This window comes from Mobula birostris, chromosome 19, assembly GCF_030028105.1.
Source record: "Mobula birostris isolate sMobBir1 chromosome 19, sMobBir1.hap1, whole genome shotgun sequence".
NCBI classification, from domain to species: Eukaryota; Metazoa; Chordata; class Chondrichthyes; order Myliobatiformes; family Myliobatidae; genus Mobula; species Mobula birostris.
In genome coordinates, this window is record NC_092388.1 from 8,663,738 (window position 1) to 8,683,476 (window position 19,739).

At 40.6% G+C, this 19,739-nt stretch overlaps 1 protein-coding gene across 1 annotated transcript in view; it reads left to right on the forward strand.

Annotated features, from left to right (window-relative positions):
- Window positions 1-19,739, forward strand: part of colq (collagen-like tail subunit (single strand of homotrimer) of asymmetric acetylcholinesterase) — a 101,747-nt gene that overhangs the window by 55,258 nt on the left and 26,750 nt on the right. The window contains exon 11 of the mRNA XM_072282988.1: window positions 14,817-14,897. Coding sequence (XP_072139089.1) covers window positions 14,817-14,897 — 81 coding nt within the window. The remainder of the gene's footprint in view (window positions 1-14,816; window positions 14,898-19,739) is intronic.

Consider the following 19,739-nt stretch of genomic DNA (forward strand, 5'->3'; position numbering starts at 1 on the left):
TTCAGCCCATTGAGTCTGTTCTGCTATTTCATCATGGCTGATCTGATTCCCTCTCAGTCTCATTCTGTTGCCTGACAGAACTGAAGACACTAAATAATTTACAATCAAAATAATATACAGGCAACAGATGTCAGAGTACCAAGGGAACATAGTTCCCACTCATTTAACACTTGTTGTATTTCTTCTCTGTGCCATTCTTACAAGTTTACTATTGCCAACTCAATATTAGCATATGTGGAAAATAATCAAATTGCAAAGATGATAATTTATATATGTGGTGTATATCTGTTTCCAAATTGGTTCACTGTAATCTCTTCCGGTAAGTGGTGGGCAGGATAAATGGGAAACCGAATTTTATAAACTCCGGAGCCTGGAGCTTGGCAGATCACAAGTCGTGGAACAGGCAACAAGACAGTGCACAGGTGTTGCAGACAGGGCAGTGACAACCTTGATCTTGCACTCCATTTCTTCAGCATTAAGACGTCTGCAGAGATATTATCTTGCATATCAGCTGTGGCAGGTGCTCGTGATGTGTAACCACTTGCAGAAGTCAGAATCAGATTTAATATCACTGGCGTATGCTGTGATATTTTCTGTTATGTGGTAACAGTACATTCCATTATGTAATAATAGAACATTATTATTGTAAGTTACAGTAGGAAGTATTATATACTATGTACTGTATATATATTTTTTTCTCTTTTTGCACTCTATATTACATATATATATAAATCATTAAACTAAATTAAAAAGAGAAAAAATAGTGAGGTTAAATGCAAACAACAGGAATTCTGCAGATGCTGGAAATTCAAGCAACACACATCAAGGTTGCTGGTGAACGCAGCAGGCCAGGCAGCATCTGTAGGAAGAGGTGCAGTCGACGTTTCAGGCCGAGACCCTTCGTCAGGACTAATAGTGAGGTAGTGTTTATGGGTTCAATGTCCATTCAGAAATCTGATGGCAGAAGGGAAGAAGTTATTCCTGAATCACTGAGTGTGTGCTTTCAGGCTCCTGTACCTCCTCCCTGATGGTAGCAATGAGAAGAGGGCATGTCCTGGGTGATGGGGGTCCTTAATGATGGATGGCACCTTTTTGAGGTCTCACTCATTGAAGAGGTTTTGGAAGCTGGGGAGGCTGGTGCCCATGATGGAGCTGACTGTTCATAACTTTTTGTAGCTTATTTTGATCCTGTGCAGTGCCCAACCATCCCCTTCCCTACCCCCCCCACACCCCATATCAGCTAGTTAGAATACTCTCCATAGTACATCTGTAGAAATTTACAAGATTTCCTTAGGCCTAGTATCATTTTCTGGTCACAATGTTTATGCTTTAACTATCTACTTTGTTTTGCTGCATTTTCTGTGTATGTTTAAAGCAGAGATTGATAGGTTCTTGATTGGTAAGGGTGTCAAAGATTACAGGGAGAAAGCAGAAGAAAGGACTTGAGGGGGAAAATAAATCAATCATGATCGGATGACAGAGAAGGCTTAATGGACCAAATGGCCTAATTTTGATCCTATGCCTTATGCTCTTAAGGACTCCTTTGCTCTCTTTCACTCACAACTGTCCAATTCCTTCTCCTTTAGCTCTTTACTTCTTCCAACCAACCCCTCCCGGCTTCAGACCACATTGGAGTATTGTGAACAATTTTATCTAAGAATCATCTAAGAAAGCTTGTGCCGGCGTATGAAAGAGTCTAGAGGAGGCTCATGAGAATAATCCGGGGAATCAAATGGTTAATGTATGGGGAGCACTTAATGGTTCTTGGCCTGTATTGACTGGAGTTTAGAAGAATGAAGGGGGGATCTCACTGAAACCTATTAAACATTGAAAGGCCTAGATAGAGTGGATGTAGAGAAGATGTTTCATATAGTCGGGGAGTCTAGGACCAGAGGGTACTGCTCAGAATAGAGGGATGTCCCTTTAGAAAAGAGATGATGAAGACAAACTTGCATAGCCCAAAGATGGTGACTGTGGAATTCATTGCTATGAAGGCCTAGTCATAGCGTATACTTAAAATTGATAGTTTCTTGTTTAGTAAGTGTGTCAACTGCTACGGGGAGAAGGCAGGAGAATGGGGCTGAGAGGGAAAATAAATCAGCCAGTTGAACGGTGGAACAAACTGAATCGGCCGAGTGGCCTAATTCTGCTGCTATGTTTTACACTCTTATGGTTTCATGTGTGCTATTTAGCAGGCTGGGTGTTCCTTAATGTAGCAAGTGTGTAGCCATGTTCCCTTATTCACTCCTCCAAAGCTACTGGCATTTTGTCAGTAAATGTGCCCTCTCTGTGTCTGTAGTTTTCCATTCCGTAATGAATATTGATGGATCTTTAGGACCCCTGACTTTCTGCAATACTCCAGGTGCTTTAATGCTTAATACTGATATCCATTCAGATAACTCAGCTCTTGATACTTCCGTATTATTGGCTGGTGTGTTGGACGGGCATGTTACTGCAGGTCCAGGGAAAGTATAATATCAGAATTAATCTTCATGCTCGGTTGCTTTTAGTAAATTAGACTGTATTCAGTTCACACATACAAAAGTGCTGCAATTGTCCATTTTATGCATATACCATATTAGCATTTACTAGTGGCTAATAAATCTAGCTTTGAAATATTTTGGTCTGCAGGGAAAATTGTTTGCACAGTTAAGGCATCTTTATCCGGCTGCTACGTACACTGAGCCTCTCATCCCCTCCCATCACCATCTCCATGTACATACACAGCCTGCACCCCCTCCAGCCCTCCCACCCCTTCCACACCCTTGGCTTCACACGTTCAAACACCACCTGCATGAAATGTAACACCATAAGGCTACAAGACATAGGAGCAGAATTAGGCCATTCAGCCCATCAAGCCTACTCCATCATTTGATCATGGCTGATTTATTATCTCTCTCATCCCCATTCTCCCTTCTCCTGGTAACCTTTAACACCCTTACTAATCAAGAACCTATCAACCTCTGCTTTAAATACATCCAATAACTTGGCCTCCATAGCCATCTGTGGTAACGAATTCCACCGTCCTCTGGATAAATAAATTTCTCCTCATCCATCCTGAAGGGATATTCTTGTATTTTGAGGGTGTACCCTCTGGTCTCAGACTCTGCCACTATCGAAAATATCCTCTTCACGTCCACTCTATCTAGGCTTTTCAATCTTCAGTAAGTTTAATGAGATACCCCCCCACCCTTTTTCTAAAGCAGAGATCCCTAACCTTTTCTATGCCATGGACCAATGCTATTAAGCAAAAAGTCCATTGTCCCCGGTTGGGAACCCCTGTTTTAAAAAATACCTGATGATACTAAAATTGTACGCATCGAAACCTTGAAGGACAGAGGATAGGATGTGTTGCCGAGTTGAAAGGCCACCATATTTCAGAAAGGGATCCACCAATAATTTACAGAATATGATAAAGGGTATTTTAATTAAGACAAAATGGAGCCACTGGTAACAGCAGAACACAATTTGTTGTTAGAAAGCTGGTGAAAAGTAACACACACAAACTGCTGGACGAACTTAGCAGGCCAGGCAGCATCTATGGGAAAAAATACAGTAGACGTTTCGGGCCGAGGCGATGCTGCCAAGCCTGCTGAGTTCCTCCTGCACTTTGAGTGTGTTGTTTGGATTTCCAGCATCTGCAGTTTTTCTCTTGTTTGTGGTGAAAAGTAATTCTGGTTTGTGGTTTCACTAGCTTGGTTTTGAGAAGCACTATTCAGATGACGAAAAGAGAGAGAGGGTGTTACAGTGAGACATAAATGAGACAGATATTTGATTCATCTGTTTGAAATAGGATTAGGGTTGCCATGTGACTGGATAACAAATAAGATATAACCAGATTGCGATATGTGTGTAGGTGAATGGAAACGACATTCTTGGCTGCCGTTCTTTAGATTATATACCACTGGCTTATGTAAGAATGGATACAGAGGCTACAGTTATGGGCAAGTGTATGAAAACATTATTTTATTTCTTAATCAATGGCTAAAAAGGAAGAGGAAATAAACAAAGGCTTTCTTCATCACTGTTGGATTCTGATATTTTTAATCCAAAGTTTTTTTGGAAGTCAAGAAAGGGCATAAAACTTGCTGTTTCATGATCATTTATTCAGTGCTGATAGAACAAAGAGAAATTGAAGCAGACGGTAGCAGGGGCTAGTAGCTATGAACTGAGAACAGAAAAGACTGAAGATGGTGAAAAGTAATATTGGTTTGTGGTTTTACTAGTATTTATAAAAGTAATATTAGCTATGTGCTCAGCTCATTTTATAACATGGATAAGAAACATTCCGTTCAAATATGTAGATAAGAGTTAAACAATTAGATAGCCATTATTCAAATAATGCGATGCCAGGAGAAGCTTCCAGAATCATACAGAATTGTAACCACTAGGGGACAAACAAAACAATTATTATACATACCGTGACCACTAGGCTGTCCATTCAATCCACTTTTCATCTTGTTCACCTCTATCAAGCCCTCCTCTTCTCCAAAGAGAGGATAGCTCTAACTGGCTCAACCTATCCGCATAAGACATGCTCTCTAATCCAGGCAGTACCCTGGTCAATCTCCTCTCTAAAGCTTTAATATCCTTCCTATAATGAGGTGACCAGAACTGAACACAATACTCGAAGCATCTTACCATTCACTGGATAACTCCTGAATAACCCACACAGTCTCTTAGCATTTCTCAACTTAGAGGGCATGTCTTATGTCATTCTGTACTGATTTGGTATAAGGTTATATACAAAATCCAGAAGGACATAGGATATCATTGGATATAGAATATAGTCGGTTATATATTGTATATAATGTGACTAGTACAATTAGCCACACTAATTATGGGTGGTTCTGGGAAATTAATCAGCTAAAAAGAGTTAATAGGCTTCAAGAGTCCAGTTGAAGGGTCTTGGCCCAAAACATCAACTGTTTATTCCCTTCTATAGATGCTGCCTGACCTGCCAAGTTCCTCCAGCATTTTGTGTGTGTCACAAACATGAGAAAATCTGCAGACGCTTGAAATCCAAAACAATACACACAAAATGCTGGAGGAGCTCAGCAGGTCAGGCAGCATCTATGGAAAAGAGTAAACAGTCAATGTTTCAGATTAAGTTTCAGACATCGGGGATCAGGGCCTCGGCCTCAAATGTCAACTGTTCACTCTCTTACATGGACGCTGCCTGACCCGCTGAGTTCCTCCAGCATTTTGTGTACGTGTGTTGCTCAGGAATATCTGCATCGCCAGTAGTAGCAGGACCCAACACACAATGCTAAAACTAAGAACGAATCATTTGCAAACACACTCAGCAGAATGGCATGTGGATGATCCATAGTAGATCTTCTGAGAGCCACAGAAGGCAGTTTTTGCTAATTTAATGCACTCCACCCTGCACAGGGACTGTTTGTCCCACTCCCATCAGGGAGGAGGCAACATATGATCCACACCAGGACACCAGACTCAAAAACAGTTACTTTCCCCAAGACATAAGACTGATTAACACCTCCACCCACTAACCTACTCCACCACACCCCCAACTACCACTACTTTATTATTCCTGTCAGTCACCTTATGTAGAGACACTCTTGTACTGAACATCACCTCATGGACGTATGATCATTCGATGTATATAAGCTATCTCATCTGTTTCTATTTGTTGTGTTGTGTTTACTTTTATTATTCTGTTCCTTGCCTCAAGGTGTTTCTTTTCTGCTGCATCAGATCCCGAGTAGCAATTATTTTGTTCTCATTTACACACATGTAAATGCGAAAGACATTAAACAATTTTGAATCTTGAATCTTGAATTAAGGAACAGCTGGAAGTGCATAGAAAGATATATCTAAACTAAGTATTCACTGCTCAATCATTCCACACTTTATCATCACTAACATAATGAAGGAAGTCATCAACTTTGCTAGCAAGTAGCACTTTTAATTCCGATTTCCTTTCCCATTCCAAGAAGTCGGTGCATGGCCTCCTCTTGTGTTATGATACGGCCTCCCTCAGGGTGGATGAGCAAATTCTTTTCTAAGTAGCCTCCAACCTGATGACATGCATATTGATTGCTCCTAATAGAATTTGTTCTCCTATTAGAATTACCCTCAATCCTTTTTCTCCAATATTGTATATAACCTTATCCCAAGTCAGTGGGCCCCCGGGTGTTTGACATTAGAATTTGCAGCCAGCAACCTCTGTGCAATCCAGAATATAGAACACGGAACACTACAGCAGCATACACAGTAATTTCCAACCCCCCCCACTTCTATTCCCCACTCTGGCCTCTTACCTCTTCCCACTTGCCGATCACCTCCTCCTGGGTTCTCTCTTCCTTCTCTTTTCCTATGGTACACTCTCCTTTCCTATCAGATTCCTTCCTCTCTTGCCCTTTACCTTTCCCACCCTCCTGGCTTCACCCGTCACCTTCTAGCTAGCCTCCTTCCCCTCCCCACACTTTTTAGTCTGCATTTTCCTCCTTCCTTTTCAGTCCTTATGATTTGTCTTGGCCCAAAATGTCAACTGTTTATTAATTTCCATTGTTCCTCCAGTGTTTTTTGTGTGTTACTTTGCATTTCCACTATCTGCAGAATTTCTTGTGTTTATCAAGTAGCCTTTACTACCCAGCAGTGTGTTCATCATGGTTCAGGCTGGATTTTGCCACGACCACACGAGGAGCCACGGTAGCGTAGAGCTTTAGGGTGACAACATTACAACACTGGGTATCTGGTGCCATCTGTAAGACATTTGTACATTCTCCCTGTGATTGTGTGGGTTTCTGCTGGGTTCTCCAATTTCCTCCCACATTCCAAAGACATACCAGTTAGTAGGTTAATTAGTCATTGTAAATTGACCTATGGTTAGGGTAGGGTTAAATAGGTGGGTTACTAGGCATTGCGTCTAGTTGGGCCGGAAGGGTGCTGAATCTCTAAATACAAGAAATGAAATTAATTTCATCACAGCCTGGATCCAAACATGTTGAAGGTGCCAAATGACAAAGTGGAGGTAAGAATTCTTATATCAGACCATAATACTACAAGGCATAGAAGCTGAGTTAGGCCTTTCAACCCATTGAGTTTGCACCACCATTCCATCAACCCCTTTCTCCTACCTGCTCCCTATTATCGTTAATGCCCTTACTAATCAGGAACCCATCGATATCTGCTTTAAATATACCCAATGACTTGGTCTCCACTGTCATCTGTGGCAACAAATTATAGATTCACCACTTCCTGGCTGAAGAAGTTCTTCCTCATCGCTGTTCTAAAGGAATATCCTTCTATTCTGAGGCTGTGCCCTCTTGTCCTTGACTCTCCCACTATTGGAAACATCTTCTCTACATCCACTATTACCTAGACATTTCAAGATTCGGCAGGTTTCAATGAGATCCCTCCCTCATTCTTCTAAACTCCAGTGAGTGCAGGCCCAGAGCCGTCAAATGCTCCTCACGCATTAAAAGCTCTCAGCATTTCAACCAGGTCACAATGAACAGCAACCAACAAGAAGCAAATCTGGGAAAATTGTTCATCTGCCACTTAGTGTAAGCGTATTGGAAATGTGTGTTGAAATTCTATGTTGAAAAGAATACAGTTTATGTTCAAATGTACTTTAAATTAGACAGGAAGCACGTAAATTGATATGGGGTTTATGGACATGTGGATTGTCCTTTGTGAATGTTGAAATTACCATACTTGTAGCCAAATGGAAAGGAAGAATGTTAGTGACACACTACCATCTAGTGCTATCTACTGGTAACACAGTAACTACAAGTATTTTGAGGTTCAAGGTCAAGACATGTTGCCAAGATGGACTATAAGACAATAAGGTATAGGAGCAGAGTTAGCCCATTTGACCCATCAAGTCTGCTCCACCATTCCATCACGGCTGATTTATTATCCCTTTCAACCCCATTCTCCTGCCTTCTTCCTATCAACATTCACACTGTTACTAATCACTGTTAGTCTGCTTTAAATATACCCGATGACTTCCACAGCCGTCTGTGGCAATGGATTCCACAGATTCACTGCCCTCTGGCTAAAGAAATTCCTCCTCATCTCCGTACTGAAGAGACATGCTTCTGAATATGGAGAATGTACAGTCTTCTAACTCAAAGGCATCATATATTATAATTCAGCATAAACTCATAGAATGCAGAAGGGAGTACTTATATTAAAAATAACAACTCTATAGGAGACATAACACAGGCTGATCAACAATTCATGCTGTTAAATTATCTTCGCTCTCAACTTGTGCCTTGCAATTTCCTCCATTCACAAAATGATGGCCGTGCCTCAGCCTCCTCCCAAGCTGTACACAGCATCTTCTGGTTTAAATATGGCATTGCAGAGAGCATCCTCACATCAGCCATTACTGTCTGGTTTGATGCAACTCCCCCTCACAATATACCGAAACTTCAGTGAACTGTCAGGTCCACTGAAAAGGTCGTTGTCTGTAGTCTACCAAAGCTGCAGGACTTGCATGTGTCCAGGACCAAGAAGGGGGCAGGAAAAATCATTGCGGACACTACCCACAGAGCAAACTGCATTTTCCATAGGCCCCCCTCTGGAAAATGCTTTCGGGCTATTAAAACAATAACCTTACACCATCTTAAAAGTTTCTTCCCTCAGGTAGTTAATCTGATCAACCATTCTAGTTAACCTTCCCCCACCCCTTCTATCTATTACCCCCATCACTGCACAGTAAACACTTTAAACCACTTTGTATAATGCTGTTTGCATTGTAAATATATGCTGGTGTTTCTGTATTTTTGCACATTTTATTCCATATCTGCACTTACACTCTAAGTTTATTTTTTTATATAATTTTTTATTCTTATAAGTCTTGAATGTTATTTTTTTGTTACATGTTGCACCCTGTCCTACACATCACAGCAGATTCTGAATACATGTAAACGTATATGGCAAATCAAGTTGATCCTTGATAAAACAGTTGCTAGTTATAATATGTCCATAGAAAGAGGGTGTGGGTGAGAGAGTGAGAGGAGGTTTGGAAAGATAGTAGTTATGACTGGGCAAAAAGGCAGACTGTACATCAAAAGCTGAGAAATTCAGCAAGTAGAAAGGTGTCAACATTCAGTAGAGTATCACAATATGAATGTTTTCCTGACACTACAAAATTCTAAGGCACACAACACCCTGTTCATCACATATCTCACATCAGTTTCCAGATAAAACCAGTCATGCCTTTGAACCTCGCTGTCTTTTTGTGAGAAAACTGTCTGAGTGTCAGACCATAAGACCAGTAGACATAGAAGCAGAATTTGGAACCTCTCCAGATCCCAAGACATCTCATGACATCAGCTCAAACATCCAATGTACCTGGAGATTGTACACTGGGTTTTAGTCTTGTACATCGCACTCTCTGGCCTTTTGGTCCCTGGACTCTGCCTGTAAGGTTTGCACTGTAAAGTCTCAATTTCTGTGATAAGCTCTCAACATCTAGAAGAGTAAAAGGAAATTGAAAAATTTGTGCTTCCTTTGTTTGCTACAACTTCTCATTTGATCCCTAGTGTTGCATCATGTCCGCTTTGGAGAATTCGCCAAGATTGTTTTAAGACCATAAGACAGAGGAGCAGAATTAATCCATTTTCCCCATCAAATCTACTCCTGCATTCCATCGTGGCTGATTTATTATCCTGCCCACTCTCTTGCCTTCTCCCCATAACATTTGATGCGCTTACTAATCAAGAACCTGTCAACCTCCACTTTAAATATACCCAAAGACCTGGCAATGAATTCCACTAATTTATCAGCCTCTGGTAAAGAAATTCCTCCTGATCTCTGTTCTAAAAGGATGTCAATCTATTCTGAGGCTGTGATCTCTAGTCCTAGACTTACCCATTATAGGCAACATACACTCTATCTGGACCATTCAATATTGAATGGGTTTCAATGAGATCCTTCTTCATTCTTTTAAATGAGGAAAAGCAAGTTCTCAAATGTCAGGTTGAGTCATTGAGGTGAGATGGACAAGCAGGTGGGTCATATTTACCAAATGAATGAGTTAAGTCAAAAGGTAACACACACAAAATGCTGGAGGAACTCAGCAGGTCGGGCTGCATCTATGGAGAAGTACAAAGAATCGACATCTCAGGCCAAGACACATCACTGGGTCTCAGCCCGAAATGACAAATATTTATTCATTTCCATAAATGCTGTTTGATGGGCTGAGCTACTTCAGCGTTTTGGTGTAGCTCTGGATTTAGTGCAAAGTGGTCCCAGAACTACTATATTGGAAGACAAAACTCCGGAAACCGAAAGCAACAACAATATGGGGGGGTGGGGGGTGTAATTACTGCCTCTATACTCTAAACAACAGAAAATCTGCAGATACTGGAAATCTGAGCAACACAAACAAGATGTTGGAGGAACTCAGCAGGCCAGGCAGCATCTATGGAAAAAAAAGGTACAGTCAGCCCGATATGTCAACCATACTTTTTTCCCCATAGATGCTGCCTGGGGTGCTGAGTTCCTCCAGCATTTTGTGTGTATTGCCTCTATATCCTGCATTTTTGTTCCAGGGTTTTTTTGTTAGTTAGTTCAAGAACTAAATGGTTACTGGGAAGTGGGTCTTCAGGCGTATTTTAAGGGTCTTTTAAGAGACATTTAGATAGGTACATGGAGCTTAGTAAAATAGAGGGCTATAGGTAAGCCTAGTAATTTCTAAGGTAGGGACATGTTTGGCACAACTTTGTGGGCCAAAGGGCCTGTATTGTGCTGTAGGTTTTCTATGTTTCTATGTATGTACTGTTACGTACCCCGTAACTGGGATGCCAAACCAGCAGAAATGGAACACGTGTTGGAGTCTGTGATTACTAGGAACTAATAAAGTTTTATTAAAGAAATAAGTAATACAGTACACTAATCACAAGGATATAAATGTAACAGGTTAGCAATGATGGTGTACACATATACACAGAAATAGGGGAATCGGAATCAATCAAGCTCTATCGCAGTCTAGGGGTAAAATGATCAGCCTTAAGTGAAGCAGAGTTCAGTTCAGTCTAGTGCAGTTCGAAGTAATCGCTGTTGTTGTACCATTGGAGAGAGAGAGAGAGAGAGAGAGTGAGAGATGCAATTGGTTTCAGGCAAACCTTTTCGATGCCTTCTGATCCCGCTGTGGTCACCGACTGCGACCCCTCCGTTCCGGATGCGATCGTTCTTCCGTGGTGAACCCGGCACCCAGGCAAGGGTGGACACACACCAGGTTCCCACCGATCATACCTTTACACCCTGTGAGCCTCTGACCGATTCCCGATAACCGGTCCTCCAAACTCCCACCACCTTGTGGGGCACACTGCTCTTTCCAGGGTCTCGTGGCATGTGTGCCCCGTGCCTTAGCAAACCTGCTATTTTTATCCCCCTGCTGGGATATCACCTGTCCATCAAACTTCAAACAGTTCAGGTTCAAAGCAAACAGCCTGTCGCAGACGCAAACATCGGAATTGTGTTTCTTTCTCGTTAATCTCTCTCTTCTCTCTTATTAGCATTTTGAATGTTTCTCCATTGTCTTCTGTTATCTCTCTCATTAGAATCATCCATCCTGCAGCTCTGCTTGGCGTCACACATGACAGTACCGCCTCCACAATTGAATTTCCAGGTCACTGAATTTAGAGATAGCCAAGGCATACCTGAACCAATTAATAACTTCAAGCTGCAATATCCTCTTTTTTGGATTGGGAAACATTAATGCTCTTTTATCCAAACAGAACAGTACAAACAGAAGCAAAAAAGCTCTGTTAATTTGTTTCTGGTTACCTCTCCTACTGGAGGCCTGTGACTAGTAGTGTGCTGCAGGGATTAGTGCTGAGTCTGTTGTTGTTTGTCATGTATATCAGTGATCTGGATGATAACGTGGTAAAGTGGGTCAACAAATTTGTGGATGACACCATGAGTGGGAGCGTAGTGGAGAGCAAGGAAAGCTATCAGAGCTTGCAGCAGGATCTAAACCAGCTGGAAAAATGACAAATGAAATTTACTGCAGACGAGTACAAGGTGCTGCACTTTTGGAGAATAAACTATGGTGGACTTTCGCAGTGAATGATAAGGCACTGAGGAGTGTAGTAGAACACAGGGGTCTGAGAATACAACTCCATAATTCCTTGAAAGTTGTTTCACAGGGTCATAAAAAAAGCTTTTGGCACATTGGCCTTCATAAATCAAAGTATTGAGTTAAGGAGTTAAGATGTTATGTTGAAGTTGTATAATACGTTAGTGAGGCCCAATTTGGAGTATTGTGTGCAGTTTTGATCACCTACCTACAGGAAAGATATCAACCAGATTGAAAGAGTACAGAGAAAATTTACAAGGATGTTACCAGGACTGGAGTACCTGATTTATCGGGAAAGGTTGAATAGATTAGGACTTTTTCCCTGTAGTGTAGAACAATGAGGGGAGATTTAATAGAGGTATACTAAATTCTGAGAGGTATAGATAGGGTTAATGCAAGCAGCCTTTTTTCCACCTGAGTGAGTGAGACTAGAATTAGAGGTCATGGTTTAAAGGTGAAAGGTGAAATGTTTAAGGGGAACCTGAGGGGGAGCATCTTCATTCAGAGAATGGTGGGAGTGTGGAAAGAGCAGCCAGCAGAAGTGTGGTAGATGCAGGTTTGATTTTAACATTTAAGAGAAATTTGGATCAGTACGTGGATGGGAGGAGAATGGAGAGCTATGGTCCATGTGTACGTCAATGGGACTAGGTCGAATATCAGTTCAGCATGTACTAGCTGAGCCAAAGGGCGTGTTTCTGTGCTGTAGTGATCTATGCTGCTATGACTCTAGGGTGCTAACAGGTAAAGGAGAAATATTGACCAGACTTCGGGAGAAAGTAGGAAAAGTGTTTAGAAAAGATGAAAGAAAGATAAAAGGCAGAAGTAGAAAAATATGCTAAAAAACATTAGTCGAAGCAGCAAGTCAAAAACAGAAGAGATGTTGAAAATTCAGAGCAACACACCCAAACTGCTGGAGGAGCTCAGCAGGTCAGGCAGCATCTATGGAGGCGAATAAACAGTCAACATTTCAGGCAAACACCCATCATCAGGATTGGAGAGGAAGGAGGCTAGAATGTAAATCTCTTCAGGGTAGGTATCACCAGAGGCTTCACCAGAGAGCAGCAAATCATAAACACAAGATGATGCAGTCTGTGTGTTTCTGAGTGAAAGGAAGGCCCATAACGTGGTTTGGAACCTCTGAGGAGAGAAAGCACTGTCAGGTTATTAATGATAATCAGGAAATGGCTGCCTATTTGTACTCTTCATTCTTCCTAAGAAGCTGAGTTTCAGACGCCAGTGAAAGGCTAAAATAAGACAAAAAGTTCCTCTTGGGATAAATCCTGAGAGAGGCAAAGGAAAGAATTATTCATGCATTGGAAATTATATCCTTTTGCTCAGTAGACTGTGGATGTGAGCCATAGGTTTCATGACTGACCACTGCAGTATCCAATTTTGAAAAGGGCAGACAGAGCTAATTTCATTAATTACTGAATGGTTGCTTTAACATATGTGGTTGGAAAATTATAGTGTCACGTAGGATGAAATTACCAGCGTAGCCCTGATTTGGAGGCAAAAATAGCAGTGGAAATCTTGGTCCTCAGTGCTGATTGAACAGTAATTCAAGCAACAACTTCCAATCCTCTCAGATGAGCTCACATAAACCTGGAAATCAGGAAACTGTGCTGTTCCTCAGGAAATGTTGCAGTAATTCTATCTCATCCAGAAGCCTGGCACCTAGAAGGCCCGAGTCCACTGCAGTCACGTGATCAGTGACCACAAAAATCTTTAGAAAATGTCAGAGCTTGCCCAATACCATGAAAGGAATCTTCACCTGCTTGGTAAGTCCTAATTCCTGACAAATCATGGCTCTGGCACCGAAAACCAAAAATTTCCAGAAGTTTCCAAACCCTCATTTGGAATATTGTGAGCAGTTTTAGGGCCTTATCTAAGAAAAGATGTGCTGGCATTTGAGGGGTTCAGAGGAGGTTCACAAAAATTATCCTGGGAATGAAAGGGTTCATCTGTGAGGAGCATTTGATAGTTCTGGACCTGTACTTGATAGAATTCAGAAGAATGATGGGAGGGGGGATATCATTGAAACCTATTGAATGTTTAAAGGCCTAAATACATTGTACATAGAGTGTATGTTCCTAATTGTGGGTGAATCTAGGACCAGAGGACATAGCTTTTGAATAGAAGGGAGTCCCTTTAGAACAGAGATGAGGAGGAATTTCTTTAACCAGATGGAGTTGAATGTGTGGAATTCATTGCCAGGAGGTGGATAGGTTCTTGATTAGTAAGGGCATCAAATATTATGGGGAGAAAACGTAAGAAAGTGGTTGAGAGGGATAATAAATCAGCTGTGATGGAATGACAGAGCAGACTCAATGGATTGAATGGTCAAATTGTCTACCTATGTCTTATGGCCTCAGATGTGAAGATCCCACTAAAACAGCATCAGAATCAGGTTTAATATCACCGGCATATGTCGAGAAATTTGTTGATTTTGTGGCAGTGCTTCATTGCAACAAATAATAATAAAAAACTGAATTAAGGTAAATATATATAGACATATACATGTTAAGTAAGTGGTGCAAAAATGTCATGAAGTAGTAGTCATTCAGAATTATTAATAGGTTTTTTAAAAATAAAACTATAACAACCTTTTAATGCTGCATTTTTTAAATAATAATAATAATGTGGCAATAATGTTTTACATTTGGCATGGTCAAGATTGGCCAAAGGGCCAATGTCTGTGCTTTACTATTCTATGATTAAGTATCTAATATTTACAAATGATACGTTTTCTTTAAAGGGAGAAATGGGTCCAAAAGGAGTAACTGGAGCCCCTGGATACAGAGGACCTGTTGGTAGACCTGGCAAGAGAGGAAAAACTGTAAGAGATATTTTCCTTTTGACCTGTTATATTTTTGATTCTGTTAGAGTTGGATTGGTAATTCAGGGTTTATTGTTGTATGACCTAATACGAGTCACCAGACAAATGTTCATGAGGAGAGGATGGCAAGCTATCTTTTCGTTGCTCTCTGTAAGGAGATTGCACGTTCTCCCCGTGATCATGTGGGTTTTCCTCCGATTTCTGCCACATTCCAAAGGCACCTGGATTAGTAAACTCTGGGCACGTTATGTTGGCCCCAGAGGCACTGCGACACTTGCAGGCTGTGCAATTGTCACCCTCTGGCCCTAGACTGTCCCAGTATAGGAAACATCTTCTCCACTTCCACTCTGTCTATTACCACAATAGAGAAAGTGGTATTTGAAAATGGAGGATTAATTTGAAACATGGAGTTGTATTTTAGAGTTGTACAGTATAGAAACCCTGGCGACTCTCATCCCTTTCTATACTAATCCCACTTTCTGGCAGAAATTCCATCTCCTTCCATGCCTCACTTGTTCATGTAACTGTATCTTTAAATAAGGGGTTCCCAAAAATGTGGTCTCTGTTAATGGCAGGGGTCTATGGCATAAAAAAGATTGGGAACCCCCTGACATCCCACCCTGAAAAAACTCATTTCAGGGAGGTAGCACCATCAATTTGCGGGAAACTCCTGGAACTTCCGGGAGAGGTGGGATGTCTGCAATAGAGTAGCTCCTTAGCAGCTAGCCAGCTCGTTTAAATAACGTTAGCTATGCTAATGAACGAATGACACGTGTTAAACTCACCTCAACATGTCTTTTACAGTCTTAACCCACCATGGGCAATAGAAAAGTCACTGTTGCAAACAGTGCAGCGAGTAACACTGTCATTATTTTTGACCCCTCTTAGGCAGGGGTACACTTTAGTGTAGTCTGGGGTGATGTACGTTTCATATTTTCTTTATTTGGAACACTCTGCCATGGCGTGCACTCTCTCTCTCTCTCTCTCATGCTCGCTCTCCCTCTCTCGCTCTCAAAAAAATTGATTTCCGGGACATTGTATATAATTTACGGGCATCAGGGAGTTACTATTAATATGCAGGAGACTCCCAGAACTTCCGGGAGAGGTGGGATATCTGAACCCCTATTGTAAGTAGAAATATAGATAGATAGAAGTGGTGATGATCTGCCTCCTTCAGTCACTGCAGTCCTGGTGGTATCTCCAGAATGCTGTTGAACATGGAGATACAGGAATTACACCCAGTTACGGTGAAGGATTCATGTCCTATTTCCAAGTCAGAATAGTGTGCGGCTTGGAAGGTGGTGTTGGCATGCAGCTCCTCCCCTTGCCTACTCCAATGAAAGAAGGCGTGGGCTTACAGTTGTCAAAGCACCACTGGCAAATAACTGAAGCTCATTTTGTGGAGGGTACACAGTGTAGCAGGTCTGCACTGGTGGGAAAGGGAACCAATTTTCAGGGCGATGTAGGACGAACATTGTTTTAATTTAATTCTGTTTCATGCCAATACCAGTTGTTTTATTAGACTCTGCCTTGTTTCTTCAAGCACATTAACAAGTTTAATAATGTAATATTGTCACATTGAGGAATAGTTTGTAGTAAGGCTGACTAACACCTCTACCCACTAACCCACTAGCACGACTTTATCATTTTCTGTCAGAGTCACCTTATGTACAGACCTAATGTCACTTCTTAGAGATATAATCAATCTATGTATGTAAGCTAGTATTACAAACACGAGAAAATCCAGAGTTGCTGGAAATCCAAAGCAACTCACATAAACTGCTAAAGAACTCAGCAGGCCAAGTAGGATCTATGAAAAAGAGTAAACAGTCAATGTTTCAGGCCGAGACGCTTCTTAGGACAGAATTCCTTTTTTCTCCCATTTTCTTTCCTGAAGAAGGGTCTTGGCCCAAAACATTAACTGTTTACTCTTTTCCATAGATGCTACCTGACCTGCTAAATTCCTCTAGCATTTTATGTATGTTGCTTTGGTATATAAGCTATCTTATGTATTTACATTTATTGTTTTTTTTTGTATTACTATTGTGTTCTTTAGCTTATTGTGGTTTTATTGTGCTGCATTAGATCCAGGGTAACAATTATTTCATTCTCTTTTACACTTGTGTACTGGAAATGACGTTAAACAATCTTGAATCTGCAAAACCCCAGACAATGCAGCTCTCAAATCTCAAATTATCTTTCTAATTAGTCATCAGGGAATAATGTATTGAGTGCTTGTGCTAATTATTCCATTTGAAACTCCAGTGAAAGTTAATTTCTCAGCTCTCAAAATAATTGTTCAAGTTTCAGGAAGGAGCATAACTGTGTTGTGGTTTCTAAGGTACTAAATTTAAATAGGCTTTAAATTTGAAGGATTGTGAACAATGACATTAATACGTGCTGTAATATTTTCAGTTCTATAAGTAAGGCCATAGAACATAAGAGTAAAGAGCAACAGAAAGTGTGCATCTTTGGAAATCTCTTTGCGGAAAATATAATCTATAGAATGCCTTCAACAAAAGCACAAGAATGATGTTAATGATGGGGAGTGTTAGAGCTATGATAGTGATCCTGAAGGTTTTTGAAAGTCACCATTGACTAAGTGCATTATTAGAAGAGGAAATAATTCTGAAATTCAATAAAAAATAAATTACAAAAAAAAAGAAGAGGAAATAATTTTAAGTTCCCTTTTTATATTTTAACCCATTCAGTATTCTCCTGTTGGGTTAAATGCTTCTCTTTAATTCAAAAACTGTTGGACATTGTTATTAATATATATCGTACAGCAATGACTCAGAATTCGCAGGAAACACTGATTCTTTCAATAATCACATGTTAACTGATACTAGTCAATATTGGAATGCTGATTTAAATTTAGATCTCAAAGTTTGAAATAATTTTATTATCAAAGTTCTGTACCTATATATCACCATATATTACCTTGAGATTTGTTTCCTTGCAGGCATGTAAAGAAGTAGAATAGAATTTATGAAAAACTATAAACAAAGACAGGTAAACAACCCAGGTAGAAAAGAAGATAAATTGTGCAAATAATATGAAGTAAATAAATAATAGTGAGTTGTAGAGTTTTTGAAAGTAAATCTGTAGGTTGTGGAATCAGTTCAGTGATGAGGGAGTGAAGTTATCCACACTGGGTCAGGAACCTGACGGCTGTAGGTTAATAACTGTTCCTGAACTTGGTAGCGTAAGACCTAAGGTACCTATCACCCAATGGCAGCAGTGAGAAAAGAGCAAGGCCCAGATGTTGGGGGTCCTTGATGATAGATGCTGCTTTCTTGTGGCAGCACTCCAAGTAAACGTGCTCAATAATGCTATGCTGGTTAAGTAGGATTTTTTTTTTCCCCTCAGCAATACCCAATTGAACAGCTTTTGAGTGACAATATCCATAAAAAAAGTATCACTCTGGCTATTCTGTAACTCATTTTGGGTCCAATTCATTTGAGTTAAAAGTAGTCAAAAGTTAATTATAGGAAGACTATTTTCCTATGTAAGTCTTGTCAAAGCACAGTATACATCCTGTTGGAATCTTCAAATGTTAATTGACTCCTATAACGCTGGCATGGTTGACTAATGCTTTCACTAACAGAAGTTCCCGTACCTATTTTAAACCATTAGCTAATAACTGTACAACTGAGTCAGCATCTGGAATTAGTATTCTGTTGCAGCTTGTACTGTTAGATCCTTGATAGTGCCCAATTTTATACTTGTTGAAGAAAAAAGGTCACCAAATTTCTATTTTCTCGTTTTATTTATGGCAAACATTTTTGACAGATTTGTTAGCAAAAATAACCTGTCTGGCATGATTTAGCCTTCAGCTGTCTGGAGCTGGAGGTTAAACCTGTAAAGTTGATGATGCCATGTCCTCACATGTTTTTCTTTGGTGTATTATATTTCTCATTTCTTCCTTCGAGGCGTAACCAAGAAAAGAATAAGGAAAGCGGGAGGCTGGGCAAAGGATGTTCTAAGCACTGATAGCTATTTTAAAATGATAGTTGCTTTTTTACAATGTCCTAATTTAAATCAAAATTTGATACATACATTGCAGGCCAATATAATTACTTTGACTATGCAAGTGCTTATATGAAAGCACAGGCTGAGATTTATTTATTAACCACAAGTACGTTGAATCATGCAGTGAAATGCCTCACGTGCGACCACGGCAGCCTCAGTGACCAGTGATCGGCATTCATTCCCCTCCCTGACTGTAAGGAGTTTGTATGTTTTCCCTGTGACTGTGTGGGTTTCCTCTGGGTGCTCTGGTTCCCTCCCGCATGGTTAGGATTAGTAAGTTGTGGACATGCTATGTCGCCGCCAGAACACCTTTAGGTGCCCACAGCACAATCCTCACACTATTGGTCGTTGAAGCAAACGAGACATTTCACTGTATGTGTTGATGTTTCAAGGTACATGTGACAAGTAAAGCCTATCTAATCTAATTTTTAACCAACAACAACTGAGGCTGTGCTGGGGGCAGTTAACACTGGAGTTAGCTTGGACATGAATTAAAAGGAGTTATTTTGGATCATGTCAGAGAATGATGTATGCTGGTTTCACAATGTATGACTTGTCCAAACTGCACCAAAAATTTGTGATCCTTCCTCATTAACGTAATTGTTTTTTCCATCCAGAACCAAGCAAGTTGTTTTATTGAATGAGTCAAACCATTGAATCAGAAGTCTGGGAAGTCAGAATCCAGATCAGAATCGGGTTCATTTATTTATTTAGTAATAAGGACGCAGAATTAGGCCCTTCCAGCCCTTCAAACCATGCCACCCCAGCGAACCCACAACCCTGATTAACCCTCACCGACAGTAATCACAA